Source organism: Podarcis raffonei, chromosome 10, assembly GCF_027172205.1.
Source record: "Podarcis raffonei isolate rPodRaf1 chromosome 10, rPodRaf1.pri, whole genome shotgun sequence".
NCBI lineage: Eukaryota > Metazoa > Chordata > Lepidosauria > Squamata > Lacertidae > Podarcis > Podarcis raffonei.
Window position 1 is genome coordinate 43,328,456 of NC_070611.1, and position 16,009 is coordinate 43,344,464.

Consider the following 16,009-nt stretch of genomic DNA (forward strand, 5'->3'; position numbering starts at 1 on the left):
CCCCGGACCTGGTCTGCAGGCAGGCGGTGGGGAGAAGAGCGCTTCTCCCCGCTGCCTGCCCCGCAAGCTCCGGGGACAGCTGGGAGGCGTAGCGCGTCTTCCCGCTGTTCCCGGACCTGGTCTGCAGGCAGGCAGTGGGGAGAAGAGCGCTTCTCCCCGCTGCCTGCCCCGCAAGCTCCGGGGACAGCTGGGAGGCACAGTGCGTCTCCCCGCTGCCGGCCCCACAAGCGCCGGGGGGGGGGATATTTTTTTTCCTTTATTTCCCCCCCCAAAAAAAACTTGGTGCGTCCTATGGGCCGATGCGTCCTGTGGGGCGAAAAATACGGTACATGCACAAATACATGGCTAAAGGAGGAATACACCTGCCTGACTACCTTTGTAAACAATGTAGATAATATCTAGCAGCACAGCAGTGAAAAATGTTATGCTTTCATATAGCCTCAAAGAGGGGATCAGCGGGCAGAGCTTGCAAAAGGGTCCAGGATCCATCTCTAGTTAAAGGATCACAGCTGCTAAGAAAGATCTGTTCCAGAGACCCTTGAGAGCCACTACTGGTTAGACAACATGCTAGCTGGACCACTGGAAATTCAGTATTCTTCTTTTGTTCTCTGTGCTTGAGGATACCTTTGCTGTTTAGACTTCCAGGGCTAAATTGCTTTGCCATCAGCAAGTCTGGTAAATCAAGTCCTCGTGCTATTTGGAAAGAGTCCAAGCCACATGCAAATAACTTCATAGCAGAAGTTTGAATGAAAATGCGCAGCTTGTGTTGTATAAATGAATAGTACCAGCAATGTTGTTGTTGTTGTTGTTGTTACACCCCACTAAGGCTCTTTGGATGGTCTGTACATAGGGTTATTTAAAACAACTATTAATTTTTACTATTAGTATCAGCAAGTAGGGACTGCAACAAAATTAAGTGCTCCTGTGTGGGGTTCCAGACAGCAATGCCCCCATCTCAGATGCTTGTAATATTTCCTCCTGTTTTTCTTCTTTCCCTCCCCACTCTAATGACTGATACTCAGCATTTTATTGGCCACTTAAAATGACCAGTCTCCACATGTCTGTTGGGTCCTCTCTCTTTTTGCCACCTTAGTCATCCCTTCTGCCCAGAAGCATTTCTTGTACTTCTGCAAATCTTGGAATTTCTACTGCCTTATTTTCTCAGTGACCCAATTTTGGTTACATAGCTACCTGCACTCAGCACCTGAGTTTCCTATTAGATGGTGTGTTTCTGGACCACCTTCAGCAAATGGAATTCTCAATGGTCTTTCTTTTTCCCCTCATAACAACTAAGTGGAACAGATTGCTAAGCTTCTCTCTTCCTCAAAAAGGGAGCCTGATGATAACAAACTTGAGAGGGATAACTAGGCCAATGTCCAAGCTCGTTCTAGCTTTCAAATCTGCTGCAGATTTTATTACTTGCCTCTTATTCTCTTTACGTTGTGTGTCATTGCTGCTTTCAAGTCTCCTCCCCCCTCTCTCCCCCATGACTGACATAGTTACATGAGAAATAAAAAGTTGTCCTCTTTAGCTAGAGTGAAATCAGCTCAACCTCATTATGTCTTTCCTATTTTGATGCATGTGATACATGTGACAAACCATGCTGCAGAGAAAGAGCAGGGTAAATGAAACATTTGTAGTGTATTATTGTCTTTTTTTAAAAGTAAAGCCAGTAACTTTTCTGAATGAAACTGGAGTGAGCTTGTTTAAGAAGGAACAGATTAGAAAATACAGGGGCCAGCTCTGAAGATTTACAATTGAAATAGATTCACAGATAACTTTGTTTTTCCCCTTCCCAACCCATCCACATTTTTAAATACTTTATTAATTTTGCAAAAACAACAACAATCGACACAAACAATCCAAGGTCAATACATATTACAAAAAGAAAAAAATAGATTCATACATAACAGATTCCATTATGACTTCCAATCACCCCAACATGGTTCCTGAGTTGCTTTTTCCCGACTGCACACTTTCCATTGTCTCTCATAAATTGTCTCAATTGTCTTGGTTTTGTAAAGTTTCCTACTGTCATGCAAGGGTTAATCAAGACCTGCCAAAGAATTTAGATATTTACAATGCTCTTTTAGGTATCCTCTGTAAGTGTCCCATTCTCTATTAAATCTTTGTTCTGTATCATCTCTAATTCTCCCTGTCATTTTTGCTAACTGCGTATTCTGGCATTTTCTCCTGCCAGTCCAAGTCCATTCCATTCCAACCCATCCATATTGAGACAGGTAGCAAGACAGGCACCCAGAGGCCCCAAAGAGGTGCCAGTAACTTTGTAAAACACATTTCAGAGAAGCAAATGCTGGTGCCCTCGGGTTCAAGCCCTAACTGAAATGTTCTCCCTTGGTTCCTGCAGACTGATGATGGAGGGCATTACTGCAACTTCCCTGAAGCTGGTGTCACGGTTCCAGAGTGCGAAGAAAGGCAGAAAGGCAAAGACTCCAGCCGTCTCGCTTACACCGTCACAGATATCCCCCCTTGGTACCTCTGCATCTTCTTGGGAATTCAGGTGAGGATTGGAAGGAAAAGTTAGGTGGAGGGTCTTGTGTGACCAGTTGAACAAAACTATGGCCGAGGTTAATAATAAATTCTAACAGATTTAAAGTCAGCCAGTATGTGATAAATAGGCAAAGGAGACACAACGTGTGCTTGATTATATTGTAGCAAAAATGCTCTGGGTGGTGTATATATGGGGGAGATTATGTCTCTCAAGGGAGAATTATATCCCTCCAAAGAATTCAGGATTACTTATTTGGGGGTAATTCCATTTATTCTTACAACAACCCTGTGAGGCAAGTGAGTCTGAGAGAGAGAGAGAGAGAGAGAGAGAGAGAGAGAGAGAGAGAGAGAGAGGGACTGGTGGCTACTCAGATCACTAGAATTGGTATCAGGGGTTGGTAATGGTGGCTGGGGAAGCCCAGCCAGATGGGCGGCGTATAAATAATAAATTATTATTATTATAAATTATTATAATGTTGTGTTTGCCAAGGCTCATATCACAGCGTTGCCACACGTTCGGAATTTACTGGACATATCCGGAATACTGAAACCGCAAGCAGTGTCTGGGCAGAAATTGGCTAAATGTCTGGCAAAATTCAGATGTATAGCAGGCAGTGCCATTTTTTCCAATTTCCCTCAGAGAAAGCTCCAACCTACCAGAAACCTATCTCAGCACAGCCCCTAGTCCTGTTGTTGCTCCACTTGCCTAGGTGATCTATTCATCCTTTTTCTTTACCCTCTGGCCCAGAGGGAGAGTGCTAGGAATCAGTGTTGGCTAGTGGTTGGAACTGGGCCCAGAGGCAGGCCAAGGGAATGACTGAAGGGAAGAGAGATGCCCATGACAGGTATCTTGCTCAAGGGCCCCATAAAACATGGAGCCAGCACTACAGGTCCAGCTTTATGACTGAATGGGGATTTCAGTCACCCAAGTCTGCCCGGGGCTCTATTGCACAACACCCCACAGTGGTTCTGACAACCCTAGTTCAGCCTTTCCTTTTTCACACAGCTTTAGCTTTGTGATGCTTCTGTAATTCCCTCAGCTGTCTGAGGTGCAGACTTGCCTGCTCTTTAAAACAAGAGGTCAACAGGTGTACTGACAGAACTTTCTCAGGCAGTTTGATACATGAAGCAGCTTCCTCATTCTCATTGGTTCAAAAATCATTTTGTAATAAATATGTATAATCCTATTAGTGGAGTTTTTTAAAAGTCTGTAGCGGGCAGCCTTGAGGTAATCCTCAGATATTGATTTAGTGATAGGGGCATTATGTCAATGAAACTCAGGGCTAAAGGTAGAAGCTATGACATGTGAGATGAGCAACAGGAATCTCAACCATTCTTTTGTTTGTTTGTTGGAGGAGGGAGGCTATTTGTACAGGAGCTATTTTGGTGAGGGAAGGTGTTTTAAAGATTTTCCCCAATTTAATCCTCAAAAGTTGTCACTAGCTTGGGGCAAGGAGTGAGGGGAAGACAGGTACAATGCAAGAACCTGTGTTCCTCTCCTCTGTGTTCATTAGTGGTTTTGGGGACAGATCATGGTAAGGGGAGGGGGAGAGGAAAGATTTTAAAAATCGTTACTCCGCTGCTGCAGAGCCAGAATATTTTGTTGTTCCCGCAAAGCAGTTTATAGCCTAAATTCTCAGAACCAGACTTGAAAAGAACACTATGTAGAAAACTAATATATATGGAAAATGAGTCCAATTTACCTATTCTCCAATAGATCAATTTTGGGTGGATTCTTGTGTGTGAAAGAGCATTCAGTCAATCTGAGCCCCCACCTGCAGTCTGAAGCAATACAGTATTGCTTACATTGGAGAAAAGGAACCTTTTCTGGCCAACAGGCCAGATCCTTATCTCTCTACTCCTGCTGTCCAAATTTGATAGAGGGTTGACCTGTCAGTCACCTGATGTCACTTTGACGTCAGCTGATGCTGTGGTTTGAAGCCTTGATTGTTGGGACTTTGAAGCATAGCATGGAGTGTTGGGAATGCCTTGCTCCCAAACAATTGAGAGCTCACTTTGAGTATCCAATTGTTCCTTTGAAGCCCCATCCTTACCTACCCCACACATTCTTAAAGCTGGAAAGTATAGACATCCAGCTACATTAGAGTAATGACCGCTCCCCGCTTAAAACGGGGGGGGGGGTGCCCTTTGCGTGGACGCGTGCAGCCCCTAGATCTGGTGCGGCTCCAACAGCATAGGCTTGGCTTTGCCTTCCCTCAGGTGGGATACCTGGAGGTCTCCGCCTACCTCAGTCAGTTGTCCAATCCCACCTGGGGGAAGCGTTGCCAAGGAGACCAGGCCAGGTAGGGGAGGGATTACCTGCCCACACAATAGAGGGAGGATCTTACCTGGGAATCCTCACTTGGCTCCAGAGCTTCTCCCACCCTACCCACCCTCAGTTAATGTCTTATTTTGCAGGTTAACTTTTCTTCACAGCTTTTGCAGGTTAACTTTTCTTCACAGGTATGCGGGCGCTGCTACGTTAAGGTCGCTGTTAAAGGGCCGGAAAGGAATTTCCCTGCATTGACAGGTTTCGCCTTTCCCATAGCAAAACGTCACAACTTTGGCGGTATCAGGCCTTGGGCGGAATCCTTTAGTCCATCTTCCTCTTTGCGGCGGCGATACCAGGGTTCCCCGTTAAAGAGGTTTCTGAAGGGAGGCTTTGACCGTACGCCGAAAGGTCGTCATTGCTCTCCCCTGCGGCGGCGTAACGGGGGCGGCTATCTCTGCTTGAACATATGTTCTCCAGAGCCGGCCCATCCCCCCCCCCCCACACTGGATAACCCTGATGCTCCCTAGGTCCCCGGCTGGGGACTGGGGAGGGAGAACGCCCAATGCCTGAGCCAAGGTCTACCCACATTTGAAATTTAATAAAGTTGTGGCCAATTTAATCCCATAGCACGTTGTCTTGAGTCATTATTCCACATGACGGGGGGACCGCGCGGGATCTGGGGACTCCGCCTGTCCACGCAATGGGAGCAGAAGCTTCAAAGAGTGGGAGCCAACTTCACCTTTCTTGAGAGGAAGGAAGTTCTGTACTCTGGGTACCACTACAAAAAAGGCCCTGTCTTCTCCGCTATTATACACAAAGCTCTTTCTCTTAACTCTTTTTTTTCTCTCTCTCTGGTTCTTAGCACTACCTCACTGCTCTTGGAGGTCTTGTTGCTATCCCTCTCATCCTGTCCAAATCTCTTTGCTTGGAGCACGATACCCTGACACAGAGTCACCTGATCAGCACCATCTTCTTTGTCTCGGGAATCTGCACCCTTCTTCAAGTCATCTTTGGAGTCAGGTAGGCATGTACCTCTGGGAGTGCAACATTACATTACATTTGCATGTGGCTGAGATGAATGCAGTGTATTATTAGTTAAACTACTAACAGCTCACTAAGAAAGAGAATTTTTTTAACAGTTTGACTGGAAAACCTCACTTAAAGCATAATAAACTCAGCAGCATCTTCTAATTTCAGTGAGCTGGATCAGGATCCCAGGAAGCAGAGGATAAGATAAAAGTGGAGAATGCATATTAGTGTGTAAATATTGCGTGTCCCTCCTTTCATGTTTGCGCAATGGAACAATATAGTCTTACAAACTGGTTTTAGCGACTTCCTTTTGAAATAAGTGAAGCAAAATGATTTAGGAACCAGGAATCTTTTTTAAAAAGCCGCAGTGGGGAGCCTCCAGCTGACAGACCTATTAATTTGGCCTGTGAGGTGGTTTCCCCCAAAACCATGCTGATGGTATATGAAACATCAGGTGTGGGGCATGCAAAAAATGCAGCTGCAAAGGAACAAATGGGGGCTCAGAATGTGTTCTCAATTGTTATTTGGTACATAGAGCTCACTAACTGACAGCAAGTCCCTTTAATGTTGTCTGTTTGCAGGCACTGTTTAGTTTCAAACCACACCTGCAAATGGATATTTTAGAAGAAAAATGTTCATGCGCAGTCGTGGTTTGAATCCACACTTTGTCTGTAAGCAGACCAAGTAAAGTTCACTGTTGGCGTCAATCAGCTGTCTGATGCTGTCAGGGCGTGGGGGGCTCTTCTAACATTGTCACATCAATGTCTGTTGGCTGACAGGTGGGTGTTCTCTTCCACTTGTCAAAGTGCCCTGCAGGGGTGGGCGAGGCCTTGAACCAGTCCACTGGTCAGATTTGGTTCCCCGCCCCTGTATTAAATACAGATAGTAAAATGTAAGTTGGTTTTGTACAAAAATAAAAAGTTTTCTTCTCCATAGTTAACTATAAAATTCTGGAGTTAGATTTTGTGGAATGTTATCTGTTTCCAAAATCTTCAGAGACTGTGTTCCATTTTTGTGTATGTGGGCATTGATATAAAGAAACCAGGAAATTGCTCACTAGCTGACATCTTTGAGAATGCGTGGAATCTTGTTCTTAATTCATGCAGTGCTGCTGAGTGTTGCATTGTGGAAGCAGCATGCTTTCATCTTTCTAGCAATCATTAAGAGCTGTATCACCAACCTTAAGGAACATTGGAATCATTTGCAGATGATCTTGTAAGCAAGCTGGATGGTATTGATGGTGTATAGGTTCTTTAGTCACCTTCCATTTCTGGTAGTACTTGTATTCTCCCCATAAGTGGACATAATTAGATCTCTGATCCCATAAAGGATTGCCTAATGTCTGTGAAATGTTTTATTTGCCTTGATGTTTTAAGCTGACTGTGATGTTTAATTATCTGCCATGCTATTTCTGTTTTTAGCTCTTTAATTGTTGGTGATTATTTTATTCTTTGACCGTTAGCTGCCTTGGGCACTACTCTGCTGCAAAGTAGGAAGGCAGGATATGAATTATTTTGCTAAAGAAATAAATGTATTGGGTAGAATGCACAGGTGAGAATTTTTCCAGGAAGTACTTCTCTCTCTAAACCCAGTTTGGACAGATGCTATGGAATTTTGGAACATCGCTTGCTCCTGATGCAAATCCTAAACTGGGTTAGGATGGAAAAGAAAGAGCTTGGTTGTATAGTTAGGGAAACATTTCTGCCTCTTACATGTGCAGCAAGACTACTGTGTGGCATAATATGTTCTAGCTTCTGTGCCACTATTAACACCCTGACAATGGTGGCTGGGTTTATATGCTACCAAGGGAGCTGACTTGGGCCCCAGGTTATGGGTGCCCAGTGTACATGACGTCATGACGTTATGCAGGGCCCCCAGTCTTGAAACCTGACTTCTGGTGGCACCAAAAATCAGGTTCTGAGACCTTGCAAGACCTCAGAAAGGCCTTGTGAAAGCTCGGAAGTTGCATGAGGGCCCTGTGGTGTGGGTGCTGAGCACCCACAACAAAAAAATTCTGGGTGCTCAGGCACTCGGAGCCCCCTAGAGTTGGCACCCCTGTATGCTACATTTTCTTCTTTTTCTTTCATTATGCGGGGGAAGTTAAACCAGGGGTTGGCAAGGTTTACCTCACCTGGGCTGGTTCACTCCAGTGGAGATCCCTCTGTGGGCCAGATCGAGAGCACACATGCCCGCAATTTCCGGCGTCTGTGCAGACACAATTTCTGGCATCTGTGCAGACACGATTTCCAGTACCACAGAAGTGAGTCCCCACGCCGCGCTGCACCGGTTTAGGGCAGTGCGCAGGGACTCGCCAAGCAGGCAGCTCAGTTCAGGGGTGGCTTGTGGGCCAGTTAAACGACCCCCCCATGGGCCTTAGGTTGCCGACCCCTGAGTTAAACCCTAAACAACTTAACACAGGCAGTATGTATTTAAATAGAACTGGCACATGAACTTTCCCACAGTTAGAATGGACAAAAGTTTTTTCAATGTCACTTCCACATTATTGTCGTACCCCTCTTCCTTCATTATTAGTCATTTTCCTCCCCTGACACTGACTTGGGGCGGGGGAGACAAGTGCCAATTCATACCCTTTATGCAGCAATCATATTTGCTGTACATGCACCACTGTTTCCTGCAACAAGTGCAAATATACATATCCTTAAAACAGCTGTGTAGCTCAAGCAAAGTGTAGATTTCTCTTGGCTGTGGCTCCCTGAAAACCAAGATAGTTACAAACTTCTAAGGAAGTGTATCTATCTATATTCTCTTGTTATGAATTTGTTATGAGAAGGACCAGTGTGCCTCTGGCAGATGCTGTTGTCATGTGACATGTACATTAATCCTTATTGGGATGTTGGGGTGCAGCTGTGCAAATTCAACACTATTTTTTGCAGGGGGTGGTGGAGGATAATGACCCCGATCCTACAATCCTGGGAGAAGGAAACTTGTGTTGCATAGGAAGTTTGCAGGGATTACTGCTGAGAAACAAAATTTGACACGGAGCTCTATAGTGCAGATCAGCTTCGTGAAATGAAGCAGTTCCAGGGTCCAGCTTTGACGAGGGTTCATATGAGCAGTCTTTACAGACTATCATGAGACTCTCTTGAAAGAATGGCCATGCGCCGTTATGTATGTGCCTTTGTTCTTCTAAGCCAGCCAGCAGGAGAGGAAGCAAAACAAACCATTATTCAAAGACACGGTGTTTCTTTTCTCAAAAACAAACTCTCAGCACAGGGCACAGATAATCTTTGTTCAGAGTCTACTTCAGAGTTCACCACACCGCCACCGCCCCCCCCCCCGCACTCCTGCAACTTCACAATTGCTCTTTTGATTCGGCAGAGGTTTGGCAAATAGCTTTGAGAGCTGCTGAGATAAATCTCCTAAGACAGCAGTCCTCAGCCTTTTTGAGGATGAGGACCCTCTTAACCCCAGTTTTAAAAAATGTGGACCCCCATGTGCAAAGGCTTTAAGAGGTGCTCTTTCAGTTCTGTTTGAGCCTCCAGAGGCACAAATGGGGATGAGGGGCTGCTTCAAAGAGCACTGTTCAGAAGCAGTCTTTGAAGCAGCCTCCACCTTCAGGAGGCTCAGAGACAACTGCCAGGTGCTCTCTTAAAGCCTTTGCAAGTCTTTGCATGTTAGGGTCCATGGAACATTTTGGGGTTCAAAATGTGTTTAACTGATCAGATGGTCCCTGAGGTATCCTGCACCCAAGCTGTTAAGAGCCTTGTAAATTAATAGAAAACTACGAACCTAGTCCAGTAGTGTATGGGCAGCCAGTAAAAATATTTTTAGCCTCAGCAACTCTCCATCTGCAGCATTTTGCTTGAGCCTCTGAACCAGATCCAAGGGTAGCCCCACGTAATGTTGTTGGACTCAAATTCCCATCAGTCTCAGCAAACATGACCAATTGTCAGGAATTATGGGAGTTGTAGTGTAACATCTGCAGAGTTGGTCCCAAAAGGTTGAGGTAAATTTACAGGTGGCTCCTACTTTTAAATAATAATAATTGAGCAGTACTGCGAGTACAGCCCTAAAAGCTGTGTTGTCATATCACTTATAATTTGCTGGGACAAAGGAGCAACTGGATGAAGGGCCACAGTTCAGTGGGTAGCTCATGTTTTGGATTGGTAAGGCCACCGTTTCAATCTTGGGCATTTCCAGGTAGGGCTGGAGAAAGCCCTGTCTGAAACCCCGGAGAGCCGCTGCCTGTCAGTGTGTAGACAATACAGACCTAGATGATTAATTGGTCTGACTCTGTATAAAGCAGCTGCCTTCAGTTCCAGCAGGGGCTGCACTGTGAGTACTGATAAGCTCTGGAAGCAAATAGATCTGTCCCTTCCGGCCTTCTAACAAATCACTTGACATCGTTTCCCAACCTGGTGCTTTCTAGATGATGGCTGGGGCTGATGGGGGTCCAAAATATCTGGAGGCCACCAAGTTGGAGAATACTACTCTCTAGGCACTGTGGCATCATAGCACTTGAAGACTTGTGGATCGGTCAAGGATGAAGATTAGTCAGGGATGAAGTCAGCTCAGTCCAGATGGTCCCACCCACCCTCAAGCAGAGGCTGCTGCTGCTGCTGCTGTCAGCACTGATATAGTAGGTAGGGCGGGGAGATTATCCTCTCTAGATTTATGAGCTCTTTCTTTCGCAGGCCTAACACTGATGGCTCAGTTCATTGGGAAACTAGACAGCCAAGTAGAAACCTTTTAAATTAGAATTAAGGTCAGGGATGGGGGACCTGTTGCCCTCCAGATGATGTTGGGTTCCATCAGGGATGATGGGAGTTGTAATCTGACAATGTCTGGAGGACCACAAGTTCACCGTCTCTTATTTAGGCACAGTTAATATCGCCAATACTGCAAGGCCAGCTGCAACATAAGTCACTTCGACCTGGTCTAAAGCTCTTCATTTCAACAGGGATTTTATTGTTGTTTTTTTTAAAAACAGGAGCTGAGATTGGTAGTTCCACATAGTGGTTACTCATTTTAACCTTGTAAGGTAGGTTAAGCTAGGAAATGGTCATCCAGTGAACTTGATGGCTAAGCTAAATTACGCCACATATTGGCATTCGTTGTAATTAAAGAAGAACTCCCAGTTCCAGAAGGTTCTGAAGCTATGATTTACAGCTCTAAAACACACAAAGCAAAGCGCCTTCCTGTTGGCTTCAGTTGTCTTAGCCCACTGACATTTTTTAGACATAATAATGATATCTTTCAATATAATGGAAGGTTACCAATGAAACAGGAGCTTTTAAGGAATCTGTTTCCTCCACACCCAGATCACCTCTAGGAATGTCTCTGATGTAACCTCTGATCTGTGCAAGTAACTCTCTGATACAGTGACCTCATGGGCATAATGGATGTAATGAATTCCTCAGGTAGCAATACGCCTGTTACTATTTCCAGAAGAAATTAGTGAGCTGTGGCTCATAAAATATTAAAACGCCTTTGAAGTCTTGGGTACATACAGTGCAGTAACACTCCTTTATATACTTTGCCGAGGCTTATTTCAGTTGCGATGTCGTTGTGGAAAGGCCCACAGGCACTCCCAGGATGGCAAATATTAAATAGCTTACCTCATAGAGCAGTGAAACAGCGGTAAATGACAATTAAGATGAAGGAGAAGCAGGCATGTCTATTTAGTTAATGCGTTTCTGCATTGCTGGATGTGCAGGAAAAGGCAATGTAAATATGGAAGGTGGTGATAAAGGATTGTCTTGAAAAATCTGGTCATGCTTAGAGTCACCATGTTTGCCTTGGTCTTAGCTTCTCCTACAAAGTGGAGGATGTACTTTTTGGATGGGATTTCTTTGCAACATTCCAAATACTGGCTGCACTGAGGACGAGTTATTACTGTCCCTGCACACCTATGCAAACATGGGGGCCAAAATACTTTATAGTCTTATAATTCAAATTTACTAGTGAGGTTAATGCTGGGTCTAAGGAAAGGCAAGAAATCGCCAAAACTCTGGATGCCACAGATCTCTGCCTCCATTCTTTGTACAAGCTCTTGAACTGTTCCTAGGTTAAAAGCATAGCCAGCGAACCACTGCAACGATTGAGAAACCAAAATAGAGGAAGGTGTGAGAGGGAGCAGCTTATGACACCTGTGTAGCCCTGTTTCATGCTATACTTGGGGAAACAAATCATTGTTCCCCCAAAACAAAATATATTGGCTTGTGACTAGCAGCGGGAAAATGTGATAACTCCCTATCGAAAGTGCTGCTGTTGGGGAAATATTGGAGTTCAGTACCATGTAGGTTCAGCCTGGACAGCCAGTAAAATCTGACGGAGTCCAGCCGTCATGAGATGGCTTAGCATAGAAAAATGACACAGAGAGCCAGCTATATTTTCATGATGGATAAGAGCAGCTCCTTTCTCTGCCCTCCTCCGATTTATTCTCCTTTGTTCTCCCCAGCCGCATGGCCGTTTGCCAATGTCTCACGTTACCTCATCCGGTCAAGGCTTTTATTACACCCATCACCATATAGGGTCATCACTGCCCAGAGGAAACACAACTCCATTTAAGGTCAATACATTCTAATTCATTGTAAGGCACAGAGTGCTGGTCACGAGGTCAGGAGGTACCCTGCAGTCTTACAAGCCTCTGCTATGGCGTTATGACTCCCACAAAAATCCAGACTCCAATTGTGTCAGTTAACAAGACGTTTATTTAAGTGTAGCAAAGACAGCACGGCATAACCTCAACCAGCAAATAGTTGATGGGTGGCACCACCAACATGATAAAAGCACAGTCATTTATACACTTCTAAGCAAAGGGAGGCAAAGCAGCAGTGATGGCAATATATGACAGTACCTCCTTCTACAGTGGCACCTCTGGTTACATACGCTTCAGGTTACATACGCTTCAGGTTACAGACTCCGCTAACCCAGAAATATTACCTCAGGTTAAGAACTTTGCTTCAGGATGAGAACAGAAATCGTGCCCCGGTGGCGCGGCAGCAGTGGGAGGCCCCATTAGCTAAAGTGGTGCTTCAGGTTAAGAACAGTTTCAGGTTAAGAACAGACCTCCAGAACGAATTAAGTACAGTACTTAACCCGAGGTAGCACTGTACTTGTTTAATCACAAGGCATATCAACCTTCTTATCTTTCCCTTCTTTCCTTTGCCCTTAACGGTTAAAGCAATAGCTCCTGTGGTACATGTTCTGTCCTTCTCTCATGATTTACTTGCAGACACGGCCATCACATTCCAACCTTCACTTGCCCAGCCCTCCTCACACACATTTCCAATGTTTAATTTTACTATATCTATAATTCCCATGACACTGTCTTGAAGGGAGACCAGTGGATACAGTGCAACAGCAATCAGCTGTACAAGTTACCATGCTCTAAGTGGCTAGTACAGGAAGACTCCTGTTCTTGCCATACTAAAGATCCGGAAGAAAGAGAAAAGCATGGAACCAGTTTTCTACCTTGGTTTCCAAGGAATTGGCATTTGCATAGAAGAAGGAAGGGAATGCTTGGTCCTTTGTCTGCTAATCATCACTTTTTCTTCTGAAACTTCCTTCCTCAGCTGCTTTTGCAGCCCTGGACACACTATATGTATGTGTTTGAGATGAAGGGTGATACGGGTGAAAGGGGAATTTTTTTAGGGGAAAGCCACTGGGAAGTGAAGGCTTAAGCCAGGGGTCAGCAAACTTTTTCAGCAGGAGGCCAGTCCACAGTCCCTCAGATCTTGTGGGGGGGCTGGACTATATTTTGGGGAAAAAATGAACAAATTCCTATGCTCCACAAATATTCCAGAGATGCATTTTAAATAAAAGGATACATTCTACTCATGTAAATACATGCTGATTCCCGGACCGTCCGTGGGCCGGATTTAGAAGGCGATTGGGCTGGATCCAGCCCCTGGGCCTTAGTTTGCCTACCCATGGCTTAAGCACTGTGCAGATGTCCTTCTCCCTAAGGGTGCTTTAAATGGCAGAACTGACTGCCAAGGCTTCATTGCACATGGCTGTTGTTGAGTAACATGTAATCTGCCCCTTACACTGGAGTTTACCCTGACATAAGCAAGTGTAAGTACCTGCTGCCTGCCTGCAAACTCTAAGGCCGCCTACAGGGCGGGGCATAAGGGGAGGCTGCAGGTATAATTGCAGCCATTGTTACCTGCAGGAGTACTTTGTGGCACCTGTTTGTGTTGCAGAATGAACACCTGTGTGTTATTTTTCATGATAATGTATATTCCCTCCCACCCCACTTTTCTGTTGCATTGATGTTTTTTGTTAGGGCATCGATTCTGTTTGTTTCAATACAAATATGATCCTCTTGGTTTCAATACAATACGTAGGAACTGAGCAGCAAAGGAATGTCCTGAGGAACAGGTAGTACGGGAGCACCCTCTTCTGAAGAGCTCGTGGATTGAATATTTCTTGTTGATGTCATCTAGGCTGGAGTCCTTATGGACCCCACTTTCTTCCACCTTGCATCATATTTTTCTTTACAGTACAGCCTTTCTATGTTTTTCTTGACTACTTTGGAAATCTGGCCTTCTTTCCCTGCTCCTCATTCATTCTTCTCTTTTCTTTCTCCTTCCCTTTCTCAGTTTCTCTCTAGTAGACAACTGTGGTGTTTGCTGGTGTGATCTTCCTTAGGTAAGGTTAACACGCTGGTTGAGAGCCAATAATCTATTTGAGAACTGCTTTGGATCTGTGGGCACAGCAGGAATTTTGAGAGAGTGCAGCGGATTCCAGTCACAAAATGGCTGCTGAGGGATGTGTGGCATAACACAAAATGGCTCCCATAGGGGACATGGCACAATACAAAATGACTGCCACATATAAAAATAGGGAGGGCTACAAAATGGCGCAGGCATGCCACCCCATCAGCCCTCCCCACAATCAATGGATAAAAAGGCTCCTATATCAACCATTGCTGCACTCTCTCTTTGCACCTCCCCTCTGCTCAGAATGGAAGAAAGAGTGGGTGCCCAGAGAAATGTAGGCCTGTTCAATACAGAACAGGCTGAGCTAGGACAAGCATTAGCTGAACAAGAAGATGGAACAGTCTTTGGTCCATTACAAATATTTATACTGAATCATTTACAAGGCGCCACTGGCAATACAGGCAGGCATACCGGCGCCTGCAAAGACCATGTTGACAAGTCTCTTCCATTTCTATGACAGCAGTTAGCTAAAGGTCTTCAAATGTATTTTCTGTGGTTGTATTTGCATTGTTGTTTAGTCTGTTTTATCTACAAAAAACCTACAAAGTGCAACCCCCTCATCAGTGCCATTCTTACCTCCAATCCCGAACACAGGCTACCTATCCTGCAAGGAGGGACTTTTGCCTTCTTAACTCCAACGCTGGCTATGCTCTCTCTCCCCCAATGGAAGTGCCCAGAGTGGACCCAAAATTCCAGCTCATTGGATACTTCTTCTCCAGACTTTGTTGAGACCTGGCAAAAACGAATGCGAGAGGTAAACCCACTGGGCATTCCATATATATGTGGGGGAATATCTTGAAGTTTGGTTCTGAATAGTAGGATATCCTACAAGTTTATGTAGCTTCTCCACTAGCTATGGAGAGGGTGATTTCACTTTTGCTTTCAATTCTTCTCTTGATCAGCCACAGGGAGATTATACTTTACTTGCTCTTTGACTGGGTCCATATGTTAGAGGACCAGCATGGTTTCTATTCCCCATAGTTCCTTTCCATGGTCTTCCAACAGAGCCAGTGCCAAAGGTAGGCATGGTTGGGCATCTGCCAGTGGTCCACATCCTAGCAGGACTTGCTGCAGTGAGGAGGTAGATTCATTGAGTTGGGCATGCATGAAGGGTATCTTGCCCAAGGGCTCTCCAAAACCTGGAGATTTCCCTGTTCTCCAGTAATAATTAAAGTCTACAGTACCATGGGAGATGTTGAGGACATGATTATGTCTCACATATCTAAAACTAACCAAGATGGCAGCTTAAATACTTAAACATTTTGTTATGGTAGAAATTTCAATGTCACTATTAAAAGCTGATGTGCAGGGAAAGAATCTACATTAAAATAAAATCAATGGAAAGTATGAACATAAGAAGAGCCTGCTGGATCAGGCCAATGGTCCATCTATTCCAGCATCCTCTTCTCACAGTGGCTTCCCAGATGCCCACGGAAACCTCCAGCAACTGGTAGTTAGAAGCACTACTGCCTCCAACCATGAAGGCAGGAGGAAGATAATCTAAAACTAA

The 16,009-nt window shown here is 44.9% G+C and overlaps 1 protein-coding gene across 4 annotated transcripts in view; it reads left to right on the top strand.

Annotated features, from left to right (window-relative positions):
- The window catches only part of LOC128421604 (solute carrier family 23 member 1-like), a 76,727-nt gene that overhangs the window by 48,747 nt on the left and 11,971 nt on the right, over positions 1-16,009 (top strand). For all 4 annotated transcript variants that reach the window (XM_053404582.1, XM_053404581.1, XM_053404580.1 and 1 more), the window contains 3 exons: positions 2,369-2,521; positions 5,646-5,803; positions 15,094-15,253. In XM_053404582.1, the coding sequence (XP_053260557.1) occupies positions 2,369-2,521; positions 5,646-5,803; positions 15,094-15,253 (471 nt within the window). The remainder of the gene's footprint in view (positions 1-2,368; positions 2,522-5,645; positions 5,804-15,093; positions 15,254-16,009) is intronic.